Here is a 14,407-nt window from a genome sequence, read left to right as displayed (position 1 = left end):
AATTTACTTATTGTGAAATTTGGTTGGAACTAGAGTTGAAATGGTATGAAAATTTAATATTATGATCATAGTGACAAAAATAAACACTGTTATCAGTATTATCGCTGTATTGTTGAAATGTGCTGAAACTATTTATAAGTACGGACACACAACTGACATAATTTCACCAAGTTTAATATGGAAAACCACAAATAAAATTGCCAGTAGTAGGTTGATTAGCATGAGCAGAACTCAGTTCACCTGACGCGAGCAACATTTCTCCCTCGCAGCTGGCTGTACTACTGTCGAATGTTGAATTTGTGTTTGAAGGTTGAATTTGTGCACAAAGGACTTGCACCTTGCATGTGCCAGTTAATACCTGTGCGTGTTAAATAATACAATTTCCTTGAGTGTTTTATCTTGCGACTTTTGACATAAATGTTATGGCATAGTCTGGAGGAAACCGAGAAAGTGAAACCACCCAGACCAACACAACCCAGTGATGCCCGTGGTGGAAGCAATGCCGCATGGGACCACAAGGCACGAGTTGCAGGGCAGGCGTTCAGGATCGAGTGTGAAGTCGAGTTTAAATTCAGTCTGTGGTCATCACAGCCAGAGCCTCAGGCGGTGACGTTCTGTCCGATCTCTCACTCAGTGCCCCAGAGCACATCCTTTAAATGTGAGCTGCACTCCTAGATGGCTGTAGCAACTGTGGACATTATTGCCATGCATCTCGGCATGATTCCCAGAGCCGCACCAATCGTGGTGTGTGGCAATTTCCTCGCTGGCTGAAGTGGTTTGCCTCTGGGCTTTCCATGTTTGTTGTCGTGACACTTATAAATGCTTTGCACTGGAACAAAATATGTCTCTGTTCATGTAAAACTGACTTTTCTAAAGGTAATTATGACCTGCATGAGGTGCGTGGAAGCTTGGTACTATTTATATATGTCTCTGCTAATGAGAACCCCCCCCCCCCCCCCAAACCAAGGCGTTCAGAGCTTTCCACCCAGCTGAAGCGGTGGCACCTGAAGGTGATCGAGATTGTGAAGCGTGGCCAGCACCGCAAGTCCTTGGACAAGCTGTTCCAGGGCTTCAAGCCAGCAGTGGAGTCTTGTTACTTCAACTGGGAGGCAGCCTACCCCCTACCTGGCATCACCTACTGCAGCACCGACAAGAAGAGTGCCTCCTTTTGCTGGGTTCGGGCAGTGCAGCAGCAGCGGGGGTTGTGGGTAGGGCCGGGTGAGCCAGCAGGAGGTGAGTCAGCCAGTGGGGTGGCAGTGGGGGGTGGCCGGGCAGGTTACTCAGAGGGGACCGGGTCAGAGCACAAGGGACGTGGTATGCTCCCGCCCCAACAGGAAGTAGCTGTCAGGCCTAAGGAGACTCTACTTAGCAAGCGGAAAGGGCTGACTGCTGGGGGGGGTGGTGGCATGTTGGTCCGCCTGGGTGGGGGTGTTTCACTGGCACTGGATGACAGCAGCAAAGCGGCACACAAAGCCAGTGGGTGTGGGACCTCATCAGGTGGAAAAGGCAAGCTGCCTGTGGGTGGCAAGGTAGGGGTCGGGTCTGCGGGGGCCACGGGAGCCAAGCATGGCAGTGGTGGCAAGCGGCGCACCAGCAGCGAGGACAGCTCCCTGGAGCCAGACATAGCCGAGTTAAGCCTGGACGACGGCTCCAGCCTGGCCCTGGGTGCCGAGGCCAGCAACACCTTTGACTTCCTGCCACCGCCTCCCGAGATGCTGCCTCCTCCTGGGCCACTTCTGCGGGAGCTGCGCAAATATGGTGGCTCCAAGGAGGCCTCCTTTGACAGCAAGCGGGCCTCGCACACCGCTCCCCCAACTGAGGTCCCACCCTGCTACCCCAGAGAGGTAGGTGATGAGGCCAAAGGGGTGGAACTGGAGGCAGAGGCAGAGGCAGAGGAGGAAGACAAGGGTGAAGACTTCATGGAGAGTGGCCGGCCCACTGCATCCGTCAAGTCCCCCGACATCCAGGAGGTGGCAGAGGGGGGTGAGCCCCAGGCAGCCGCACCCGCCCCCGCCCCCCAGGCCCCTGATGCGGAAGTGCCGGCAGAGGCCGAGCCAGGTGGGGAGGATGACTACCAGGCCTATTACATGAGTGCCGCATCGGAAGAGGGCTGCGAGCGGGGGGCGTTGGACAATGGCCACGAGGAGGAACCTGACATCTTTGCTGGAATCAAGCCGCTGGAACAAGAGGGACGCATGGAGGTAAGCAAGAGCAGAAGCGGACTGGAGATGCTGGTGGTCAGGAGCACCTGAATGTCATGCCATACAGGAACGTGGTGATGCATGCAGGCTACACACCTGTGCTGTCACCCAACACGGCACATGTGAATAGGGTCACGCCCCTGCGTTCTGCAGGCTCGACGTTAAAGTTGTCGTGTCGTTACAAGATAGGGTGCTACCATGCTGGCTTATTAATTTTATTATCATTGTTATTATTATTATTACAAACAAACAAATTTATTTTAGTATAGCGCATTATCACAACATTACATCGTCTCAAAGCCCTTTACAGCATCCCCACCCAAAGCCCCCAGTGAGTGAGCCAGATCCAATTATTGTTGGCCAATTATTGTTAGAAGAAGAACAACAACAACTACAACAAATAGTAAATAATGTCAAACTGCTGCATTTGACCATTTGGTTGTGCAAAGGTATCATCCTGTAATCTGACAGTAATACTGAAGCCGGCTGTGCGGTTGCTGCAGTCTGCACTGTGTAGTCAGGCTTTAACCTTCCCACCTGTGTGCCAGGTGCTGTTTGCTTGCGCTGAGGCCCTCCATGCCCATGGCTACAGTAATGAAGCTTGCCGTCTGGCCGTGGATCTGGCCAATGACCTGCTGGCCAACCCACCCGACCTGAAGGTGGAGCAACCACAGACCAAGGTACCTGCTTGCATTGCCATGGCCTGCTTTGGGGGATTGGGCCTGGTCCCAGGAGCCATGTTGGGGTGTGGGGTCAAAGCTTGAGGGCCAGTTTGGGGGGCTAGTTCAGTTTCTCCTGTATTTCAACATTTTAATGTCTTTCTTACGCCCGCCTGCCTAGGGTAAGAAGAGCAAGGTGTCCACGAGCCGCCAGACACAGGTGGCCACCAACACTCTGTCCAAGGTGGCCTTCCTGCTGACGGTGCTGAGTGAGCGGCTGGAGCACCACAACCTGGCCTTCAACACTGGCATGTTCTCCTTGGAGCTGCAGAGGCCCCCAGCCTCCACCAAGGCCCTGGAGGTGGGCTCTCTTTGGCATTGCTCCAGTGGGGGGAGCAGAGCTGCAGCCTTCAAAGTCTCATCCTCAGCTTCAGTAGGGTGCTGCTTTCAGTCCTAGGAAGGGAATAACTGTTGTACATTTGAGTGAGGTCACTTGCCCCGTTCAGTAAATAATGCAGAAGTGGTGAAATGCAGACAGGTGCCACACAGAAAAACATTTCCCTTTAGACTGTTTGCTAATAGGAATGTGGTGAGTGCTTCTGGGGAGCATTATAGAGAAAAAGCAGCGCTAGATATCTGTGGGGAAGATTACTCACCCATGGAGATCATTGGTAAGCTGTCAACTAACTTCTCTGCCATATGGATCAGTGTTAGCGCTATAGGTGACTTCCTCTTTGAAATGCAAAACCTGGCTGCTAGAGTAACTGCCCCCTGCCTTGTCTGCAGTGGCCTCTCCTTTCTTGAGTCTTGCTGAGGCCTGTAGCTACCACCTCCTTTACAAATGAAGCCGGTTACGTTGAGCTGCGTGCTCCAAACCACATGAGGAGGGGCAAGATCCACATGGCAGAGAAGTTGGTTGACAGCTGAAGACATGCCTGCCTGAATGCTCTGTCCCTCCATCCCCAGGTGAAGCTGGCATACCAGGAGTCAGAAGTGGTGGCTCTGCTGAAGAAGATCCCTCTTGGTGTGGTGGAAATGAGCGCCATCCGCGACCGTGCCGAGCAGCTCCGGGATGGCAGTTTTTGCGACTACCGACCCGTGCTGCCACTCATGCTCGCCAGTTTCATATTTGATGTTCTCTGCACCCCCGGTGAGAGATTCATGCGCACACACGCACAAACACACACGCTCTCTTCATTGGCTTGTCCTTTGTGAGTTTGCGTACAGCCACTGTAATTATTTATTAAATAACCATAATTAATCAACTTAACCTTGTGCCTTTTTAACATTCTCTCCTCCTCTGTGCATGTGCGTGTGTATGCGCACACAGTGGTGTCTCCCACAGGTTCCCGTCCACCCAGCCGGAACCGCAACAACGAGATGCCGGGGGACGAGGAGCTGGGCTTTGAAGCAGCTGTGGCTGCACTGGGTAAGAAAAGGGCATGTCTGGGTCAACTGATCACCAGACAAAAATTATTATAAACAAATTTTGTAAACTGAAATAAAATACATTACGAAAAATTAATTTTGAAAACTACCACTAAACAAAAACTATAAATATGGCCTCCAAAACAAACATTGTATACTCTCTGTTACAGTTTTTTAATGCTGTTTAGCTGAAGTAATGATTTTTTCACCTTTGCTGCTTGAAGGAATTCATTTAAGGAAATCCAGCATATTGCCTTTAGATGACATTAATAATACCTGGAACATGTTTTGCCCATTTTCAGGACATTCATACATAGTGTGCACTGTATGTTCTTAAACTGAAACTAAAATATAAACACTATATAGAAAATATATCTTTAAAATAAAAACTAATAAAACCACACTTAAAACTGAACTGCTTTACAATAAGACTATCCTTATGAAACGTTTGTGAATGGTTTATTATCAGGTAATTAGGTTGTAACACATAGGTTGTAACATATAATAGACAATTATAAACAAGTTATAGCACTTTTTAAAAAAATTAATGGGTTAATACTATTTATAAGTAGCTAAAGGTAGCTTTGTTGTAAAGTGTTACCTTGAAAACTAACTAAACTATATTTCAAATGAAAATTGAAAATAATACAGATAAAAACTAAATTAAAAAAAAAAAACTTGGAAGTATAACAAAATTGCTACTGACAAGTGTTGGACCCATTCTGTGGTTTACCTAAAATATTAGTTTGCCTGCTGCTGTGTAGTGGCCGGAGCAGGAAGGGTTGTTGAATATTTAGAGCCCTCTAGTGACAACAGGGTGGTACCACACAAGACAACATAAAGATTTAGTAAGCACCATGGAATGCAGTGTTTTCATGCATTTTTAAAGATCGACGGAAATACCTGAAAATGCACTTGGCGTTACCTCTTTATTTGTCCTCCCCTGGCAGGAATGAAAACTACGGTGAGTGAGGCAGAGCACCCCCTGCTTTGTGAGGGCACACGGCGGGAGAAGGGGGACCTGGCCCTGGCCCTCATGATCACATACAAGGACGACCAGAGCAAGCTCAAGAAGGTGAGTTGCTGAAGGATGAGAGTAGTAATGCCACCACCAGCCATGTGGCAATAGCCCATTATGAATTGACCCTCAGCATTGTTTACTCCTTGAAGACTCTTTGAAGTGACTGTGGCATGGGACATGTCTTATTATTATTATTATTATTATTATTATTATTATTATTATACATATTACTATGGAATAGGTGGTCTTGTGTATGGTTAATAGACTTTTCAGAGTCAGAGAGTGCTGGATTGCAGATGAGTGTCCTCCTTCTAAGCTTCATGCCACCTGTCTGTCGTGTCACCTTGCAGATCCTGGACAAGCTGTTGGACCGTGAGAGCCAGACTCACAAGCCCCAGACCCTAAGCTCCTTCTACTCTAGTAAGCCTGCAGCTGGCAGCCAGAAGAGCCCATCCAAACATGCTACGCATGGGGTGGGGGGCATGGCTGGGGGCGTCTCCAAGCACGCTGCACCTGCAGCAGCAGGGACCGTGACCTCTGTGCAGACCGTGGCCAGCGGGGGTGCTGCTGGACAACAGGCAGGGCTTCCGGGAAGTGTGCCGAGTGCAGCACCGGGGGAGAGCTTCAGCGAGAACAGTGAACAAGGTACGATGGTGTTAGCCACTTTGTAATTCTGCTATGCTTATTAGGGATGTAAGTCATTGGCACCAAGGCAATTTGACTCAGTTATGATTGTTGAAGGAACAATTCGATGCATCGTAAATATTGAATTTCTATCACTATTCAGTTTGATCAATAGATTGTTTGATTATTTTGAAAATCTAAATTCAAACCTTTTTTACTTCACTGAAAAAACATCAAATATGGACATGATATGAATGAATGTGGCCTTATGTGCCTTTCTCCTGGGGGACAGTAGCAGCACCTCTGCTAAACAGTGCAAGCTGTTGTCCTGAAATCCTCTGTTTAGGTGTTTTTCCTGCTCTTGTTTCTGAGGAAAGATCACCAGAGAGATGTTTTATTAACCAGTTCAACTGTAGATGCAGTCAGACTTGAACCAGATATGAGCCAGACTCCAACCTATTGCTGCTTGCCTGATTTATGCTCTGTCCTTCTCCTCACACGCCCACAGATGGTGCCCAGCCCCCCAGGTGCGAGCAGCAGAGCGAAACCCCGCCTTTTAAGCCCGAGGCCACTGTGCCCAGCCGACTGGCTCTGGGAGGCCGCAGCGCGTACAGTGGCCGGTGCTGGGGCTCACCTGTCCGACAGAAGAAGAAGCATACAGGTGTCTAACTCCAACCCCTCCCACCCCCACTCCCCCATCGGGTATCCACAGAGGCAACACCTTAGTTTCTCCATTAGCATGATTCTTTAATATTGTCCGTTTGTGTCTGTGTGACAAGCCAGTAACATGGCAAATCAAATGGTCAGATATAGTTCTGTGAGATTTTCGACTAAAATTTTGCAATGTTTTCAGTTCTGGGGTCTGTGGTAGTGTCTCAACTGCTGAAAACGGAGAGCTTTATGGTACCAACTCCAACCAGCTTTTGTAATGAGTCCGTTGCATAGATTGTTGATTTCTTTACATCGTATACGGCATGGGGATATTTGCACGCCAGCTGAAGTGGTCTTTAGTCACCGCAGGTTAGTGCTGCTGGGGTGGGTCTTCACATCCAACATCATTGCCAGACCTCACAAATGCTCTTCTGGGTGAATGGCCAAAAATTCCCAGACATACCCCAAAATCTTGTAGAGGGTTCCCAGAAGAGTGGCAGCTGTTATTGCTATAAAGGGGGAACCGACTCCATATGGATGCCTACGGAATTAGAAATGGATGTCATAAAAATTCCTGTGGGTGTAATGGCCAGGTGTCCTAATACTTTTCTCCAGATAGTGTATTTTCTAACTTTCATAGTGAGATTGAAGGTCTTACTTATTAGGGAGTGAGTTAGCTTCCCAGCTTCTGAAGTTTATCTCTGAATGGCAGGAGATTATTTTTCCTGAAGGATCCCTATGCCAGTGGCGTTCAGATCTGATCACCGGCTTGTCCCCCCCCCACCCCCAGGCATGGCAAGTATCGACAGCAGCGCTCCTGAGACCACCTCTGATAGCTCCCCCACGCTCAGCCGTCGCCCACTTCGTGGAGGCTGGGCAGCAGCATCTTGGGGGAGGGGACAGGACAGCGACAGCATTAGCAGCTCATCCTCAGACTCACTGGGCTCGTCGTCGTCCAGCGGCTCACGCAGGGCAGGAGGTGGGGCTAGAGCCAAGAGTGCTGATACCAGCAGGTAAGCAGGGATAAATGTCCATGTGCTGGCACTGCATGTGAACACAGGTGGGCAGGCTTCCCTTTTGGGATATGAATTCTATTGTAACACAACATACTTGTAAGAGCACAAGATTAACATGCCAGTGAAGCCTGTTTTAGCCAGCAACACTGACTTTTGAACCCATTTCACCACCTACAGGTATAAAGGGCGTCGTCCTGAGTGCCATGCCCCTCACGTTCCAAACCAGCCCTCAGAGGCTGCCGCCCACTTCTATTTTGAGCTAGCCAAGACTGTGCTGATTAAGGCCGGAGGCAACAGCTCCACCTCAATCTTCACTCAGCCCTCGGCCAGTGGTGGCCACCAGGGGCCCCACCGCAATCTGCACCTCTGTGCTTTTGAGATCGGCCTGTATGCCCTGGGTCTGCACAACTTTGTGTCACCCAACTGGCTCTCCAGGACATACTCCTCCCATGTGTCCTGGATCACGGGTGAGGCTTCATATGTGACATGCGTGCAGCATTATGGGAATTGCTGGCATTGCTTTTTCTGTTTTCTTGAAAAAGGCCTGTTTTTAACAGAAATGTGCTTGTACAGCTGCTACATGCTATTATTTGGTCAGTTTTTGTTTTGTATATTAGTTTTATTTCCTGTGATTGGTGAGTCTCAGTGGGTCTGCCTGTCTCTTCCTCCATCTCATATTTGGCTGCTTCCTGGCACTATAGGCCAAGCCATGGAGATTGGCAGTGCTGCCCTCAACATACTGGTGGAGTGCTGGGACGGGCACCTTACCCCTCCCGAGGTGGCATCCCTGGCGGACCGGGCCTCAAGGGCACGCGACCCCAACATGGTGCGCGCTGCTGCAGAGCTGGCACTCAGCTGCCTGCCACATGCCCATGCCCTCAACCCCAACGAGATCCAGCGGGCACTGGTGCAGTGCAAAGAGCAGGTACCTCAGTTACCATCCTGTAGGGGGTGACCCATGATTACCCAACTGTGTTTCTTACTGTCTTTAGCACAGAACTGTTACAATCAAGTAAGCATCTGTGTAATGTACCTCTTCATGCCTTTTCACGTTACTGGGTTGTATAAATAAGATTGCTTAGAAATTTAGTTATCTTGCCATTGTTGTGCCAGTGGTTTTATGAGCTGTGTCCCCTTCCTCCTCCTCCAGGACAATGTAATGCTGGAGAAGGCCTGCATGGCAGTGGAGGAGGCAGCCAAGGGTGGGGGCGTGTACCCTGAGGTTCTGTTCGAGGTGGCGCACCAATGGCACTGGCTGTACGAGCAGACGGTGGGTGGGGGCACAGGCTCCCAGCGTGAGGGGCCAGGCCGCTGTGGTGCCAATGGCGGGGCAGGGCGGAGGCAGCCCGAGGTGGGCCGTGGGGCCCTGGACGGCAGCGGACCCATGGACCCAGGGGGGGTGGCAGTGACGGCGGCTGTCACAGCCGTTGTGCCCGTCATCTCTGTGGGCTCCCCCATCTACCAGTCGCACGCGATACCCGGTTCAGCCATCGCCCACCCTCACCCGCAGGGCCTGCACCCCTATACAACCATCCAGGCCCACCTGCCCTCAGTGTGCAGTCCGCAGTACCTGGGCCACCCCCTGCAGCATGTGCCGCGCCCGGCTGTTTTCCCTGTGTCTGGGCCAGCCTACCCACAGGTATGAAACAGGGTCTAACTGGAAGTGCTGCCGCTCTGCTCACACAGGTGCTCATGAAAACTCTCTATGTGTACTGGAAGCTTTGCAGAGCTTGCTTCTTGCGCTTTCTGTGGAAGCTATAGCTCTGACTATCTACTGACAATTGTGTGACCTTTGCCCCCCCCCAATCCTTAGGGAATGCACCCAGCCTTCATCGGAGCCCAGTACCCATTCTCAGTGGCTGCCAGCCCTCACCCACCCATGGCGACAGGCACAGTGACATTCCCAGGGGTGCCTGTGCCATCCATGACCCAGATAGCGGTACACCCTTACCACACAGAGGCGGGTATACCCCTCAGCACCACGGTGGCAGGTAAGAGTGGAGCATGTGCAATGTGCACCCCTGTTGTCTATTCGTCCCTCTGGCCGAAGTACTTTAATCCATCTGTCCTCTCTCTTCAACAGTAGGTGGTGTCCATTCCAGCTCAACCATCCAGGCCATTCAGGGTGCATCACTTACTGGTCTGTCTTCCCAGTCCACGCCATTGGTCAGCCCGCCCTTCCCGTCCGAAGACGAGCAGCACAGTCAGCCAATTAGCCAGCAGGGCCTGCATTACTTGCATTCTGCCTATAGAGTCGGTGAGGGGCCTGCCATCAACGGTCTTGTATGTTGGCCGCTTCATGTTTGTACATAAATCTCTTGCACATTTACCTCAGAATTCCTGTCCCGTAAAACACATATTCTTCCTCTTGGAATTCAGCTTGCCGGGAGGGTGTATTGCATGCATGTTGCTGTGCTTTGCTTAATCTGTGCAGACACACAGACTTGTGATTGGCCGCCTCCCTCCCTTCACTGCAGGAATGCTGGCCCTCGAAATGCTGGGCCGACGGGCCCACAACGACCATCCCAATAACTTTTCCCGCAGCCCACCATACACTGAGGATGTCAAGTGGCTGCTTGGGCTCGCCGCCCGCCTGGGTAAGCTACCTTCTCTTCGCCTGCCTGCTAATGGGAGGGGGTTTACCAGGGAGGGGGGTCTTGGCTGAAATATAATCTGTGCCATGTGGGGCTGGGCACATGCAGGCGTGAGCCACGTGTACCAATTCTGCTTGGGTGCGGCCAAGGGCGTGCTGAGCCCCTTCGTCATGCAGGAGATCATCATGGAGGCACTGCAGCGGCTCAACCCCGCCCACATCCACGCCCACCTCAGAACTCCCGCCTTCCACCAGCTGGTGCAGCGCTGCCAGCAGGCCTATCTACAGGTATGGGGACTACTGCTGAGGGCTCGACTGGGGGAGGGGCTGACCGCACAGCATGAGAGGCTGGTGTGATTGGCTGACAGCTGCAGTATATCATGTTAATTTGCATATTGAAGTAAAACAGTTTAACACACATTTAACATACCTTTTAGGTGACTACATCATTCTTCCTCCTTACTCACCTTTAAGCTCTTTCTGGTGAAAGTCCCAACATGGTGCCACATGTATAAAGTATGCCCAGATTTAATAGACCTGTCAAAATACTCAATTCAGTTTATTGGTCTTATTGTCAAGAGACTGCTGTTTAATACAACAGGTAGCAGGTGTCTGTCCTGTAGTGTGACTGCATAGGTCAATTTCTCAAACACAGCTAGCTCTCTGTCTCTCCCTACCTCCCTCGGCAGTACATCCACCATCGACTGATCCACCTAACGCCAGCAGACTACGACGACTTTGTGAACATAATCCGCAGTGCACGAGGAGCTTTTTGCCTCACGCCTGTGGGCGTCATGCAGTTCAACGACGTGCTGCAGAGCCTGAAGCGTGGCAAGCAGACCAAGGAGCTCTGGCAGAGGATCTCTCTGGAAATGGCCACCTTTTCACCCTGAGGTCGCTCCCTTGGCTGCCCACCCTCAGAACAAGCACACACATCCCCTCTCCTGAAACACAAACGCCCTGTGCCCTTTTCCCACAGTCCTGCATGCAGACACATAAGAGTACACACGGCCCACAGGCTTCCCTGGCCACCAGTTTGATGCATCATCAGACTATGTAATGGTGCTGTGGGTGGGTGACGCTGAGCTCTGGACATGCAAAGGATGGGGGTGTCGGATAACTTCAGCAAATATTTCCCCATCTACATCCGGGCTGACCTAATCCACACCTCAAAGATTTCCCCCTTTATTCCACATTAGTTTTATCTTCTGCCACCCCCACAGCTGTATCTCTCTGAATCTTCCAGGGAAATATGCCAGCCGCTCCCGTCCTCAACAAGGTCTCCAGATGTCACCCTTCTTCAGTGACATTGCAGGCTGGTCAAAGCCCTGCCTCCCCGCCCTTGACAGTCTTCAGTCTGGTAGATGGTGAGCTGGCTGTGAATGTGGTCGTTTTAAAACAGAATTTGATGTTGTTGGTTGGTTGTTTTATATGTGTATATACAAAAACCACTGAGTCCGTAATCCATACTGCAACATTCCTCTGCCCTGGGCGGAGTATTCCTCCACCAGCCATTTTAGTTTTAAAGTTTGGGTAATTCTGACAGTGATTACATGAGAAGGAAAAGAAATTTATTAAAAGAAAAAAATTATATTAAAAACAATAACCTGAGTACGGGTGACCATTCTTTGTTTTGTTATTTTGTATAGAATATGTTTTTGAGGAGTGAATAGGAAGAGCAAAAGTGGTAACAACATAGGAGAGATTTCTTAATTGTTTGGAGGGACTCGGACAGGGCTGTGAGGCCCCAGCACACGGGCATCTGGCTGGCAGCCACCTGATCGGGCTAAGTAACCAGACCTATGGTCTGAGACCAACAGTCTAAGCTGCGTGTCCCCCCGTGTGCTGTAAGCCAGCAGTCAGTCCTGTCTGGCTGCAGAGTGAACTGAATACAAAATGTACTGTGATATTTTTGTATTATTCAAAGTGTAGGAGAACTGGATGAAAATGTATGAACATTTTTGACTGCAGGGGGTGTAATGTAGAAAAATGAGGAAAAAATGGTTAAAGCAATATTGAAAATGTAGAGTTTACTTAATAAAGATAATTCAAAACACTACATTTTTATGATGGCTGAATAGTTTTGGGGTGAGTGTCTTAAAGTTGTCTGTGTCTTAAAGGAGCATCTACATACCTAAACGGATAGCATGTATTATGAATGGGTGAACAGTCACTGTTGAACACAAACAGCAGCTTTAAAAGACCTAAAACTCCAATAATTCAGTGATAGGGAAATTTTAACCAAAGATTAAAATTTACATCTGTAAATACAGTTTGTTAAATTTCTGCTATTTCATAATTAATACAATATAATTCCTCAAATGATGCCACTTTCAAGAAAGGAGAAAGTGGCTCATCACAACACAAGTGAATGCTGATCCTGTACAATTGCAAAATACTTTGCCAAAAGAAGTGAAAGGTAAAATGCATCTTGGGGAATCATATCACAAGTAGACACCTGAAAAACGTCACCATTTACATTGTGTATCGTGTCTCCAAGGTGTCCAGCTGACTACATGTTCAAATTTCATTACTGTCTATGCCAGTTCCGCTAGAAGGTCTAATGGCCTCGCTTAGGGTTATTATGCAAGTCTCTGCCACCAGACAAGTGCCAGATTTGTTTAGCATGGGCTACCTAATAAAATAAAAATGTCAGGTTACGATAGGAGTCGTCTAGTTTTCTTTGGACTGAATCTTCTGCCCAAAAGGAAATTAGGCATCTGGTTTTACTTGCATTCCAATCACATACATCAGTGCCCCTCTCCATTTTTTTAAGCATTGGCATGTCACTGAAACAACCACCATGTCCTGCATTGATGACGTATTTTGCTATGACATCCATGGCAGAGATGCATAAGGACGCATTAACGACTACAAAAGATACTCAATTCAATTTTATTTGTATAGTGCATTTTCATAACATTACATTGTGATAAAGTGCTTTACAAAAGTCCTAATTCACACTATCCAAATCTTAAGATTTGAGTTTCAAAGTGGGGGGCGGGCAGGTGGGGGCAGGCAGATGTATGCGCTGCTTCTGATGGCAGGACAAGCAGTGATACAGGCAGGAGAGACATCACAGGCAGAAATGCGAGCAGGACAGAAAGACGTTACAGGTAGTGGAGGTGTCGCAGGCAGCAGGGTAGGAGGAATATCATGATAATTTAGTGTTTCCAGGCAGCATACCCCAGGAGGGATAGGGTAAAAAAAATGTGCAATTAGCCAAAGTAGGGGAGACGAGAGGCAATGCAAACAATTAGGTAAGTGCAATATGTAAGCTCTGGCAGATATGGCTATGGCCACATAAATAGGAGGGAGAGGCAAGTGGGAACGTAGACATGGGGAGTCCCTGAAATGTCAGCACTCCAATTCCACAAGGGGGTGTTAAGCTACAGTGACACCACCGACAGTTCAGTTCATCCAAAGCCAATGGCACCGATCCCCACCCAGCTCTACACCTCACACTATAGGTCTAACTGGGAGTAAGCAGTTAGCTAGAGTTAGAACTAGAGTCTAGATTTGAATATTGAGAGTGAGCCTGAATCTCGCATATCTGCTGGAAGACTATTCCACAGCTGCGGAGCTGTACAAGAGAATGCTCTGCAGCATGATGTAGTTCTTTCTGTTCTAGGTACTAATAGATATCCTGCTCCTTGAGATCTAAGCAAGCGAGGATGGTTGTAAGAGACCAGTAGATCTCTAAGGTATTCTGGTGGAAGGCTTTATAAGTTAATACCAGTATTTTGTAGTCAATCCAAGACTTAACTGGAAGCCAGTGAAGGGAGCATAGAACAAGGCTAATATTAACAACTCTGGCTGCTGCATTTTGTACTAGCTGAAGTTTATGTAAGGATCCAGATGGGCTACCAGAAAGGAGGGCATTGCAGTAGTCCAGTCTGGAAGTTATAAAAAAATAAATCTGAATCAGCCAGAACACCAAGATCCCTGACCACTGTGTTAAGCTGAGTAAGAAGACCACCATGGTTGAGGTTGTCAAACCAATTTCAAGCAGCCTTGGGTCCAGCTAGCAGTACTTCTGTTTTTTTTGGGGTTTAACATAAGAATATTTTTTGCCTTCATCCAACACCAGACGTCTAGTAGACATAATCTGGTTTAACATACAGTACTGTGCAAAAGTCTTAGGCAGGCAAAGAAAATGATGTTTAGATTATCCTCGTGTTGGTGTAAAACTATGATATTATGCCTGTCAAAGT

General features: G+C 48.8%; 1 protein-coding gene across 5 annotated transcripts in view; it reads left to right on the top strand.

The window, feature by feature from the left end:
* Nucleotides 1–14,407, top strand: part of zswim8 (zinc finger, SWIM-type containing 8) — a 56,663-nt gene that overhangs the window by 30,378 nt on the left and 11,878 nt on the right. For 4 of the 5 annotated variants that reach the window (XR_011989524.1, XR_011989523.1, XR_011989522.1 and 1 more), the window contains exons 10-27: nt 968–2,201; nt 2,750–2,881; nt 3,042–3,221; nt 3,827–4,010; nt 4,191–4,289; nt 5,239–5,363; nt 5,660–5,954; nt 6,442–6,594; nt 7,375–7,597; nt 7,778–8,067; nt 8,302–8,525; nt 8,751–9,239; nt 9,414–9,591; nt 9,684–9,857; nt 10,078–10,197; nt 10,303–10,481; nt 10,883–11,087; nt 11,440–11,560. Coding sequence is in view for 1 of the 5 variants with exons in the window: in XM_023821536.2 (XP_023677304.2) it covers nt 968–2,201; nt 2,750–2,881; nt 3,042–3,221; nt 3,827–4,010; nt 4,191–4,289; nt 5,239–5,363; nt 5,660–5,954; nt 6,442–6,594; nt 7,375–7,597; nt 7,778–8,067; nt 8,302–8,525; nt 8,751–9,239; nt 9,414–9,591; nt 9,684–9,857; nt 10,078–10,197; nt 10,303–10,481; nt 10,883–11,086 (4,483 nt within the window). In the remaining 4 variants the exon portion in view is untranslated. Of the gene's footprint in view, nt 1–967; nt 2,202–2,749; nt 2,882–3,041; nt 3,222–3,826; nt 4,011–4,190; nt 4,290–5,238; nt 5,364–5,659; nt 5,955–6,441; nt 6,595–7,374; nt 7,598–7,777; nt 8,068–8,301; nt 8,526–8,750; nt 9,240–9,413; nt 9,592–9,683; nt 9,858–10,077; nt 10,198–10,302; nt 10,482–10,882; nt 11,088–11,439; nt 12,253–14,407 lie in introns of those variants that run through there. The other variant, XM_023821536.2, reaches the window with a different exon arrangement.

Source organism: Paramormyrops kingsleyae, chromosome 3, assembly GCF_048594095.1.
Source record: "Paramormyrops kingsleyae isolate MSU_618 chromosome 3, PKINGS_0.4, whole genome shotgun sequence".
NCBI lineage: Eukaryota > Metazoa > Chordata > Actinopteri > Osteoglossiformes > Mormyridae > Paramormyrops > Paramormyrops kingsleyae.
This window is presented reverse-complemented; position numbering and strand designations above follow the sequence as displayed.